We start from the raw sequence: 12,126 nt of genomic DNA, 5'->3' as shown, positions 1-12,126 counted from the left end.
CTACCCCCTAAAGTGGAGAAGAACCCCTGCCGTAAAATTTCAGCTGTGGAGTGAGCCTAGAGGTCCTAGTTCTCTGGTTGTGTTAGGTTGCTGGGTTTGTGTTTGCACACAGTTCTCAAAGTATTTTGTACCTGTGCTCCCCACACACTCACCCTAAGGTGAACTCCAGGGTGCTGGGGATGCCAGGCTGGAGCCAGAGAAGGGGTGTCTGCAGGCTGGGGGGCAGTGGGGATGCTCTGGTGAGCCGAGTGTCCCTGCAGCTGGAGCTTCCCAGGCCTCTGCTCAGACTGCAGGTGCTGGTGGGGCCTCAGCACTAACTCCTGTGCCATTTGCCAAATCTTGCCATTTTGCCACATCCCCTCTGGTAGATGACCTGTTCCTTGAGGAGTGGAAGGGAGGTGGTCAGGTCTTTCCTGGAGGTGCCAGGTTGGAGAAGAGGGAGTCACTGTTCACAGCCCTGTAATCCGCAGGAGCCTGAGCAGGACCTGTGGCTGCACCAGATGCATGGGTCACCAGAAGACACTGCTGAGGCTGCAGGTGCTGTGTGAGCAGTGCCAACAGCTGAATTGAGTAAGGTCTGACTGGGAATCAGCTTTGGGCAAGGCTCTGAAAAGGCCACTGGCTGCCCAGCACAGAAGGAGCTTCGCACTTAGTTTTCATTTTAACTCTGTGTTCCTTTTGCAAGAAGCTTTCCAGCTGCTGCACCTGCTGTTGTCCAACATGCAGGCTGAATCATCCTTCTGAGTGTGCCTGTGCTCTGTCCCCACAGCTCAGCCACCCTGACCTGGTGGAGGCACTCGTTCTTATTAATGTTGATCCATGTGCAAAGGGCTGGATTGACTGGGCAGCATCCAAGGTGAGATTTTCCTTCCCCTGTACGTCTCCTCTCCACGGTGCTTAATGAATAATGTGTAGAGTAAGAAGAAAAAGGACACAGTATGGGAATCGGTTGATTTATGGCAAAAACTGTACAATCTCATTTCTGTCCCTGCTGTGTTCTCAGTCAGGGTGTAGCAGGGCCTCCACTATAGCAGCAGGGGTGGGTGTGATCATATGTGAATGAGAAATCCCGGTAAACTGCTTGGAGATGAGTGGCTGTTGAGCGCTCAGCTTTCCTCTGATTTAGTATTCATGCTTGCAAGCTTCATTTGGCTGAGGTTGAATGGATCTTTTAATTATTCTGTTATTCTAACCACTTGCAGTTATTCAGGGTTCCAAGTTTCTGGAGAGCTGTGTGTTGTGTGTGCACAGGCGTTTTTGGAGCCTTGCACACCCATCTCAAGCTTCAGGAATTTGTTTCTTACATGGGTTGAATAGTTTCTTTGTTATTTTCTTTATTCTGAGGAGCTACTTTGAAATTTGTAACGAAACTGCATTTTCCAGTTACTCTCCCTCCTCCTTATTCACTGTTACTCTTCAGTTTTCAGGCTGGACAACCAACATAGTGGATATTGTCTTGGCGCATCATTTTGGCCATGTAAGTACCCAGCAGATGTTAATGTTGCCCGTGCAACTGTACATGGGGCTATAAATTCTTTATGTACCTGCTCTGAAATAGCTCTGGTCCATCGAATAAGGGTTGCCACAAATAGTACCATCTTCTCTGTGTGGCAAGCTCCCATCAGAGCTTTGCACACTGCGGGGAGCATGCGTGTCCTTATGCTTGCCCTGACTGTCTCCAGACTCCAGACACGTTAAGGAAGTAAGCGTCCCACACATCTAGTGCTAGAACTCCTGTCTTTGTGGTACCCAGGCAACTGTCTGCAGAAGCAAGTGACAGCTGGTTCTCTGCAGCCAGCATGGAAGCTTTTGGGCTGTAGAGCTCAGATCAGCTGGGAGCTGACCATGGGATGTGATACATGTCCGGAGGCTGAACTGCACCATTCTACTCTTTGTCTTCCCCTTCGGTTTTAGGTCTGTGCCTTAAGCACACTATACATGACATCCAGTTCCTGACTGAAGCTCTCCTGCAACACACATCAGCATGGGAAGGAGTCACGTAGCTTCCTCCTGCTTAGGGCATACGCTGTTCTTGCCCAGCTTTCAAGCCCCTTCATTATACATGGGGCTTCCTTGCATTCTCCTTGTTTTTCTCATTGGAATGCCGTTTCTTCATAGAACTGGGTGTTGGGATTAAATTTTCCTATGATCTCAGTCTTGTGGCTCACCTATAAAGCTTTACTTCTTTCACATTAAGCATAAGCAGTAGACCTTCCTAAAACAGAGTGATTTGTATTTGTAGAAGCATTACTGAGGCTCAGGAGCTAACTTATCCTATCTCAGGATACCTTTGTCCTCCTGCAGCAGCATGTGCACTGCCATTTGTGTAAGTGCAGTCACATTACCAAAGTATCACACTTAACAGTCCTGTCACAGAAACACTTCATGTAGCCAAGGTACTAATGCAGTCTCGATGTGTTATTCTTTGCAGGGGAATGATGTGTATGGAGGCAGCTTAATGCTTTAGTATTTTTATGAGTATCATTTCTTTACTTGTGAAAAAGATAATATTCTCTGTCTTTCAATTCTGCTTTTCTACAGGAGGAGCTGCAGGCAAATCTAGATTTGATCCAAACCTACAGGCTTCATATCGCACAAGATATTAACCAAGATAACCTTCAGCTGTTCCTCACCTCATACAACAGGTACAGGATACCTGCTAGATTGCTCCCATAGCTTCCATCATCAGTAGATTTGCTGCTGTATGTATCATTCTATTGGATATTGTGTCATGTAAACCTTTGTCCTAAGACCAGTCTTCAGCCATTATCCTGAGCCAAGCTCAGCCTTGTGCTTTGATGACCCTTTCACACCTCAGTAGATCATCTCTCTAGGTACACAGCAAGCTTGCTGTGAGAGCATGGCTCCTGGTTTCTGGCAGTTACTGCTGAGGCTCCTGCTTGTGGTTTGACACAGGGAGTGATAACCTGTTGCCTGGGTGCTGGAGCCAGCACTCCTGGTTGGATTTTGTATGTTCCCATGATAACCAGTTTCCTCTGCTAATGTGATAGAGAATTGTTCCATTTTGCCTTTCAGTCGTAGAGATCTGGAAATTGAGAGACCAGTTCTTGGCATCAATGAAAATACTGCAAAAACACTCAAGTAAGTTGCTCTGAATCAGCCTCTATCAGCTATTTACTGTGCAGTCCCTTCAGCAGAAAAGCTGTTGCTGTTTTTCAGCAAGAACCCCACAAGCCCAAGTGCTGGGAAGGTTGTTCAGACTGTCCCAGCCTTTGGTACTGTCAGCTAGAGTGGGACAGAGAGGTGTCTGGAAGCCCCTTCATCAAGAACACACTGAGATTCTTGAGAAGGCAGGGTTGGAGGAATGAGTGTATCCACCAGCAGTCACTGTACTTGCTGAGCTGCTAGTTTGGTTGTTTTGCATGAGAAATTAGGACAGCAGGTTTTTGTTTGTTGCAACTGATTGCCTTCCTCCACCTTGGACAATCCTCCCAGACACAGCAGTGGGTTCTGAATGCAGAGAATGCAGTGGTGTTTTCCCACCATGGCAGTGACTCTTTCATCTGGAGGGGACAGTCAGTGTACACCTGAGAAGGGACAGACACTGGTGAACTAGTGATAATTGGCACAGGGGAAGTACAAGTAAATTTTCAGATTCCAAGCAAGAAAGCAAAAGGGGAAAATTATCTCCAGTGTGTAGAACACTTGGAGACTGTGAATTGCAGTGCTGAGGCAGGATACCTGGGCTGGGCTAGAGACTGCTGCCCAGGATCTGCTCTTCACTCCTTGGAAACTACATGGACTTCTGCTCCTGCCAGTCCCAGATATGTTTTAGGCATCCACAGCCAAACCCTCTAGATCTTGGTGAACCTAAAAGAGATGGATTTCCCTGCTTGGTGTCCAGGCAAAGCCAGTCGTACTGCTCTCTGCCACACAGGCAGCTGTAAGTCACAGAGCATTGTCTGTCCATCCAAGTGACTCACAGGAATCTGCAGACCCTTAAAATATTCCTTGTGGAAGTGTGGATCTCTGTGCCCATAGAATTACATATAGGTCCCCTGTCTCCTTAGAGGTGGTATTCCACTGGCTCCAGGTGTGCGGCTCACAGCCTCCATAGTCTGATTTTTGTCATCCAGTCAGCACAAAAAAGTGTGTTCTCTAGCCATACCTTTCTTACCCTGATCTGTAAATGAATAGTGTCAATTCACAGCCACATGGTCAGTGACCTCCTGTACGTGTTTTACACATTGAATGTTAATAGTTCTTCTAGAATTACAATACATACAAAAATGGATATGAAGGCACAGATCTGCCAGCAGAGGCTTTGATATCATGACATTTTCCAATATATTCCCCAACATCTTTGGTGTTTCTTTCTAAAATCCAAACCAAAATACAATACTGAGCAGTAGCCAGCCTCAGATGTATTAACTCTGTTGGATGTGGTTATTCTTAAGTTCCTAATAGATGTCCATTTCATGGGCATGCTCCTTTTTGCAGCCTGGGAGGATGTTTCTCCCAGTGCTAGGCACATCTTTTAATATGTGAGGAAGAGTAGTGGTAGGTGGTGTGCATGGAGGGGACAGCATGAATGCGTGTGCAAGCCCTGGAGGGTGTTTTGGTGCAGTAGAATGCTGTGGCGTTGTGGCAGGTAGGGATTTTGCTGAACATTGTTGACCTTTCATGAGGCTGTTGGTTCATAGACCTCAACCTTTTCAGAAATCCCTCAGATGAGTGTGAGTAACATCTCTCTGTTTTGGGTTTTGACCAGGTGCCCTGCCTTGCTAGTGGTTGGTGACAACTCACCTGCCGTGGAAGCAGTGGTACGTATATGTGAACTCTTTCCTCTCGTGGCATTAGCCCACAAATCACTTGGCAAACCTGCCTCACCCAGCAGTGCTTTCACCTTGCCCAGAACTAGTCACAGGAAGTGGCTCTTTGTCCCAAGCTCCTTTCCAGTCCCCCAGCTATTGAGACCTGTCAGCCACTAGTGGGAGAGCCAAGACTCGGGGACCTTAATGGTCCTGCAGGGCTGCTCTAAGGTGAGGATGGCAGGATCTGACTAAGAGTCCTTGTGCCCAAGCATCTTGCTCAGCAAGTGATGCAGAGGACCCCTTTCAGGAGCTTCATCTTTCCCCGAGCTGTCCCAGGCTGCTGCCTGGAGTTCAGTCAAGTCATGAATTACTGTTCTCTTGCTGTTGTACTGACGCTACCTGGGGTTAAAAATAAGCAGTGAGACCCCTGTGTTGGGGGTAACATAGAGCTCTGCAAAAGCACCGTATCATAGAGAAGGCAGCACTTAGAAGCATCTCCTTCCTGTTGTTCTCTGCAAACCCACTTCCCTCGAGCACAGTTAAAACTGGGGCATGGCACAGTGCAGTGTGGTTGTGGTGGATGCTGCTCCTCCCCTTCAGCCGGTGATTGTGGGGAGACGAGGGGGTTTTGAACAAAATAAGTTGCCTTAAAAAGCCATAAAAGAGTGCAGGAGTCTCCTAAAGCAGGAACTGTGCATGGAGAACTGCTTGCAGGGCTTTTCTGGTCATGGCCTGTTGCCTTTTCATCAGTCTATTTGTTCTGGAAGTCTGAGACATTCTCCAGGTTTTGACTTTGCTAGGATAACATTCCTGAGGATTCTCACTGTTTTCCAGCCACAGCTGGGGGATGAGATCGGGTTTTCAGGATCTTGGCTTGCCTACCTGGTTGCCCAGGTTCCCAGCTCATAATAATCTTTCCTACTGGGATTGCTTTCCCTATAGGGCCCCCACCAATTCCCTTTTTGCAGCAGCCTTATAGAGAAGTGATGGCCGTGGCCTCCTTGTCTGGCCAGGGGACTGGGGGGTCTCCCTCTCTGCTGCACTGCACAGAAGGCTCCTTCCCTCCCAAACCTGCTGTCAGAGCACAGAAGGTGCTTCAGGGTTTCCTGGTGCATCACCAAAACCAGAGGATGATTTCCCTTGAAGTCACAGCCCCGTCTCTCAGAACAGTGACATTCTGTCACCAGAAGGTCTCCTTGAATGGGAACACTTGCCTTTTCTCTCTGCATCTTTCATTCATTGTTCTCTTCCTACATGCTCTCTGCTTTCTTGCTCAGTCCTTCTTGGCCCCAGAGAAGCTGCCACTGTTGAAGACAGCCACTGCCTCTGGTGCAGCTGCCCCAGGTTTTACATCTGACTCTTCAAATTTTCAGTGTGATATCATATCTCTCTTTCCTCCTTTTATTTTAGGTTGAATGCAATTCACGTCTTGACCCAACCAAAACGACCCTTCTGAAGGTGAGTGCCTCTCCAGAATCATTCCAGCCTGCACAAAGACATTCTTTTTGTTGAGGCCAGCTCCTCTTAGGTTTTTGCCCTCCATACATTTAGCTTTAAGAACTTTGTGGACAGTCATTCAGGGCTGTGTTTTCCCCTGTGTGGAGCCAGATTTGGGAGAGAAGAGTTTGTCAAGGGTTCCCCAAATCCCTGCTTCATGACCACTTCTCTGTTAGCTCCAACCTGCAGGGAAGACCTGCTGGGAGTTAGCAGAGGTGCCCTGCCTCCAGCCTGCCCTCTACCAGCAAAAACATCACTTTTTTTAGCTTTATACCAGTCCTTCCCATCCTCACCTGTGGCTCTGCAGCGTGCTGTACATCTGCTGTATAGAAGTGTAAAGTGACAGGTTTGGGAAGAGTGGCAGGAGCCAGGGTGGTGGAGGGTTATCTTGGGCTTCTAGAGTATGGCCCAAGGTGGCTTGGTAGTGTGGGCTCCAAGGTGCTGGGTTCCTTCAGCGACAGACTCACAGAGGATGGATCACCAGGTCTTGCTTTGTCTTAGAGACAAGATGGTAGAAATGTGCCTCATGTAGCAGCGTATCCAGGTGCCATCAGCCCCTGAGGGGTGGGCAGTGCTGGCACGGTTCTGGGGTTGTTCCTGTGCTGGGAAGGATGTTCAACCTCCCTTCTGTTTCCTGTTGCAGATGGCCGACTGCGGGGGCCTGCCCCAGGTGGTTCAGGTGAGAAATGCCTCTCGACTGTCCCGCAGTATGTGAGTTGTACAGAGCCTCTCGCTCTGCTCCCACTAAAGCCGCGCTTTCTGTCTCCACAGCCTGGCAAGCTGACTGAAGCCTTCAAGTACTTTGTGCAGGGGATGGGCTACAGTAAGTGGCAAACAAAATTTTCTGTTTCAGAGCGGGGTTGTTGTGAGGGGAACTCAACCTTTCTGGTCCATCTGAGCCCATTGGCATCTGTGTCCCCACCCGTGAGTTAGTGTGGTTGCCAGGAGATCCATCCATGCTGGAAAATCAACTAGTCTGCTAGCAAACCTTAGCAAACCAGTGTTGTTCCCTGGCCTGTGTTCAATCTGCACTGCAGCTGAAGTGGTAACCCCTTTTTGGTTGCTGGTGTTGGTAAAACCCTGTAAGTCTGTCTTTGTGCCAATCCAGAAAAGTGTGCTCCCAAGAACACTAAATCTTCTGATACTTTCTGGGCATATCTTCTCCAGAGGTGAAGGAGTTAGCAGTACAGCCTCGCAGTTGTGATGGGTACATGAGAGCTCTTTCCTTTCTCCTCAGACACACACGTTTCTTTCAGCCTCTCAGCAGGGGTAAGCGATATCTGAGAATGAAACCCTCAAATGGCAGAGCAGAGAGCTTGGGGACTTCAGAGACACTTGGGGAGCCCAGAGGCAGCTGTGCTTTGTTCCCATGCATGCCCTGTCCTATGGCTTCCTCCTTGCGCTTGGAGGCAGAAGACTCTGTGTCCTGAGTGTGTCAGGCTGACAGCTGTTCAACTCCCTGCACTTGGCACTCCAGGGGCTGGGGGACTTCAGGGAAAGGGCTTCTCAGTGCTCTCAGGCAACTCTGTCTCATTGCAGGCACCTTGGCACAGCTGTGTCTTGCCTGCCAGGGGCCAGGGCTAGGAGTTGCCTTCTGTGGACGATGAACTTTCAAAAGCTGGAATTATGGGAGGACTTGGTTCATGTGACTGGTTAACCACCAGCATGGCCACCATGGCAGCTGTGACACTCCCAATGGTCTCCACGCAGCCAGAAGTTCCTTGCCAACTCATGGGTGTCAGGGCTCATACGAAGCTGTGTAGTTGACATGAACATAGTTGGACAATCATGTTCTCCAAGGCTGGCCAGAAGAGCCTGGTCCTGCAGAGGAAGGTGCCATGTGAGAAGTCTCCCTCAGCCTCACAGCCTGAGAGCATTTCAGTGTTTGTATCTCTTGTGTTCATGGTGTTAGTAAAGTCAGCAAGTGCTGTCACCAGAGCAAGGACTTCAGCAGCACTTCCAGGGTCGAATCTCTTGCAAATAGGATGTGCAGCATGGGGGAAGGACAGGGTGTGGCTTTCTACTTCCAGAATTAGTAGCTAGTCCCAGAATGGTTTTCCCAGATTCCTCAAGTCTTTGGGCAGGCCTGTGTTGGCACTGCTGAGCTTGGCCAGCTTGGCCCCTCCTCTCTCAGGGAGAACAAGAAAGAAGCAAATCAGCAGCTTGCCATTTCTAGAAGTGCACTAGCTGGTTCCTCAACAGGTATTCTTGTTCCTTCTGCACATTGGCTAAAACAGTTGGACCTGCCTGTGCTGACACTGCAGGTGGAAGGTGATGCCTTAGAGGAGGCTTGTAGCAGAAATCTGATGCTGTCAACTCAAGGGAGGTCGTGATCTTCCATTCTGTATCTGGAGTTACAGAGTACAACCCAGTTTCCCCATCACAGGAGAATGACATCTCTGTTGAGCAGTTGTGTGTACAGTGGGGAGGTGGGGTCACCAGGTACATTGCAATTTCCAGCTAAAGGCATTGAAGAGACCTGGCCCTGATGGATTTTTGACAGCTTGGCATCTCGCTGAGATGAAGCTATTTTCACCAATATTAGGAGCTTTCAGCGCAGTGTGTGAGCTGGGAGTGGAAGGCGAAGTAGCTGGGGATCCCAGGAGCAGTGCAGCTGCTACTCGCACACTGCAACTAATTGGCTCTTTCCTGTATTCATCCCTTCCCTTGTCTCATGTTGTTTCCAGTCCCTTATGTGCAGCTCAGCCACCTAAGCACTGAGTCAGGTACCTTCAACCGTGCGTCTGCCTCGACCCAAGTCTGTGTGCTGAGTTGAATGATTCTTCGGGTGCATTGCTCTGTCTCGGCATGTCCTGCTGCGAGCTAGGCTGATCCATTGTACAACGTGTATGCTCTGGTTTTTCACCTTTCATTTGTATTTTGTTGATTGTTGCATGATTTCAGCTCTGTGGTTTTCTAGAGTGACGAGACTGACTTTCAAAAGGTCATCTGTACAGCAGCTGCCGTGGTTCGCACAGACACTCGCCGTGACTGCACTTGCAAATGATCAGTTACACTCCTGGCATTTGCTCACCTTGGACCTTTTGAAATTGGGCCTTAAACATCTTGCTTTAGATGTGCGAAAACTTAATTTTGGCAGTGAAGAGTGAAATTTCTTCCTGAGGGTATAGCTCTTTTTGTGCTTACCCAGTGACACGTATCTGAGTGACTGTGATACTTGCTTGAGGAACTTCCTCCTTTTCTAAGTCCCCCCCTTGTTCTTTCTTGCAGTGCCAGCAGCTAGTATGACCAGGCTGATGCGCTCCCGTACTCACTCCTCCTCTAGCGTGGGCTCTGGGGAGAGCGTCCGCAGCCGGTCTCATACCAGCAACCATGGTGAAGGAAGTGCTGGAACCCCAGAAGGAATTGATCTCCAGGATGCACCTCAAACCATGGAAGTGTCCTGTTAGACAGGAGCCCCTCTTCTGGATTCAGACAACTCCACTCACCCCCACTGAACCCACTCAGAATCTAGCATTTCATCCAACACAGCATTAACTGTTCTCTCTAACTTGTGCATGCCCATCTGAGCTGCCACCTCCTTGGTAGTCTGTACTTGGCATTACTTTGGTCCTTTCTGTATGCCCTTGGCATCAGAGCCTCTTTAAAACTCATTAACATTCCGCGGTCTTAGTAAGTCATGTTACTGTACACGCTGATACCATCTCCTGTCTGTGCTGTGTATCGATCCAGATGACAGCCGTTGTCTCCCCTGTTCATTTAAATATAATTTCTGTGGCTTTGTGAGGTTTAGAATTGCTTTCTAGTTGTGCTTCTGCTAAAGGACCCTTGTGGTGCAGTTGGTATGGCATCTGTGGGAAAGCAAGACCATGATGATGTGAAACTCCAGGCGCTGGAGCAGGTCATGCTCTTGGCAGAGCTGTGCCTGGAGCACAGAACCCACCAGAAGGTCTTTGTGTTCCCAGGACTCTTGGCATGCCAGGCAGCTGTGGGGAAAACAAATAGTCAGAAATATTGTCTTGGTCTCATCTCTGTGTGTGTGTTAAGAAGGAGCAGAATGATTTCTTACCTGAGCCTCCTGAACAGGCAAAGCAATTTCCACTGAACTGAGATGCACTATTAACCGAGTACAAGGGATTAAACTACAGCAGCCCTGGCTTCCAGCCCGCCCCTGCTCACCTTCTGTCTGTCCTGCAGAAAGGCCAGATGCAGTTAACCCCTAGTCACTGTTCTACCCTGCCCCAGGGGAATCTGTAACGTCAGGTAGGTTGTGAACCAGGCAGCAGTGCCCCTTGCCGGGTGGAGAGCCAGAAATCTCTGGCACTGCCAGCTCTGCTTCCCACTGCTGCCAGCCCCGGGCAGGGTGTCTGCACAGGGACCCAGCTGAGGCTCAGGAGACAGCAGGGAGTGTAAATGGCTGCTGGCAGACACGTGTTGGGGTGAGTGGGGTCAGGAGTGTGAGCAGTGAATGCCTCCGTGCAGTTGCTATTCACTGTCTTCATGGAATTCCCAATTCTGCTGCCTTTGCTGGATCACAGAGGGCGGGAGGTGAACACCGGCTGCGTGCCAGGGTCTAGCTGTTAATGGGAGAAAAGGGATGAGTCGTCAGGCTACTACAGGTCTTGACAGATGAGCAAAACATCCTTTCTTAACTGTTGAGCAGTCCTGACTCACTGGGAGCCAGCTCCTCTGAGGGTCATGCTCATGTTCTGCTCCATTTCAGGTAGGGAATGGGACTGGGAGGCTCTGCCTGAGGGGGACTTTGTACCAGTTATTAAATAAATAAAGCTATAACTGAGTTTCATTGTTACCTTGTGTGCTTGTGTTGTTTCTCTTGGCACGACCTGGCACCCTTGGTGGTTTTGTCAGGTTTGGTGTCTCGTAGTGAGAGGCAAACTCCTTTCCGTGGAAGGGGGGGGAACTCTTGCGACAGGCGGCCGGGCAGGAGCAGCGTGGTCAGGGCCGTCCCCTGGAGAGGCTGTGACAGCGCTGGAGAGCTGCCGTCTGCAAAAATGCAAAAGGAAACTTCCCTCTGTGGGGAGTGGAGACTGAAGGGCAGGTTTGCTGCAAAACAGACACGTTGCCAAGAGTTGCCTCCAAACAAAGGTGAGCGCTGGGAGCTGCCGTCCCTGGGGAACAGTGCTCTGCACTGGTGTGTTTCACAGGCGTAACGCAAAGTTCACCTGTAAGCCCAGCGACAAGGCAGTTGTGACACGAACAGGCAGCGGGCAGTCTGGAAGGTGCTGAGGTCTGTTCACAGGCAGGTGCCGGTGGAGCAACGCCCAGCAGCCGGTCGTTTAACACAACCGTTTCTTCATCTGCTTTTCAGATCCAGCTTTTGCTCTCGAGTTTCAGATGTCTGTCATCTTGCTTTCACAGCAAGTTAGCTGGGACTGAAGGGGGGTTAAACTGTTGGTCGCAGATGAGTCCCTGTCTTGCTGTCATGCCCACGGGGTGCACTCCTGCAGCCTGGTGCCTTGGGGAAGTCTGTACGGGAGAGGTCATTGCAGGATGGGAGACAAAGTGTTTTCGTTAATCACAAACTCAATGAGAAATGGGAAACATTGGCCAGTTGTATTAATGAGTGAGTAGTGAAGTGACAAAGTGATTAAATTAGCAAAAGTACAGGTTTGAGTCTATAGAAGCCAGGAGACTATCAGAGAGACGAGACCACCAGACACCATGTGGAGTTCCTGGCTGCTCAGTGCACGTGCTGGATGCAGAGCAGCGTACGCAGGAGAAGGGCTGGTGGACGTGCAGGACTGGGACTTATGGCCAGCGAACTACACTGACAACCAATTCTTCCTCAAGTTGCTTTATGAAAATGCAGCAACAGACCAAAAGAAATGCAAACACAATATTAAAACTACAATGAAATGAGTTACAGGAAATA

General features: G+C 49.4%; 1 protein-coding gene across 2 annotated transcripts in view; it reads left to right on the top strand.

Annotated features, from left to right (window-relative positions):
- NDRG3 (NDRG family member 3) overlaps positions 1 to 10,334 on the top strand; it is a 34,051-nt gene extending 23,717 nt beyond the window's left edge. For both annotated transcript variants that reach the window (XM_010169124.2, XM_010169123.2), the window contains 9 exons: positions 770 to 856; positions 1,421 to 1,477; positions 2,542 to 2,645; positions 3,037 to 3,102; positions 4,733 to 4,784; positions 6,186 to 6,233; positions 6,916 to 6,951; positions 7,044 to 7,095; positions 9,504 to 10,334. In XM_010169124.2, the coding sequence (XP_010167426.1) occupies positions 770 to 856; positions 1,421 to 1,477; positions 2,542 to 2,645; positions 3,037 to 3,102; positions 4,733 to 4,784; positions 6,186 to 6,233; positions 6,916 to 6,951; positions 7,044 to 7,095; positions 9,504 to 9,682 (681 nt within the window). In that variant the 3' untranslated portion in view covers positions 9,683 to 10,334. The remainder of the gene's footprint in view (positions 1 to 769; positions 857 to 1,420; positions 1,478 to 2,541; positions 2,646 to 3,036; positions 3,103 to 4,732; positions 4,785 to 6,185; positions 6,234 to 6,915; positions 6,952 to 7,043; positions 7,096 to 9,503) is intronic.
- Positions 10,335 to 12,126: the final 1,792 nt, after the last annotated feature.

Source organism: Antrostomus carolinensis, unplaced genomic scaffold (assembly GCF_000700745.2).
Source record: "Antrostomus carolinensis isolate BGI_N321 unplaced genomic scaffold, ASM70074v2 scaffold34835, whole genome shotgun sequence".
NCBI classification, from domain to species: Eukaryota; Metazoa; Chordata; class Aves; order Caprimulgiformes; family Caprimulgidae; genus Antrostomus; species Antrostomus carolinensis.
This window is presented reverse-complemented; position numbering and strand designations above follow the sequence as displayed.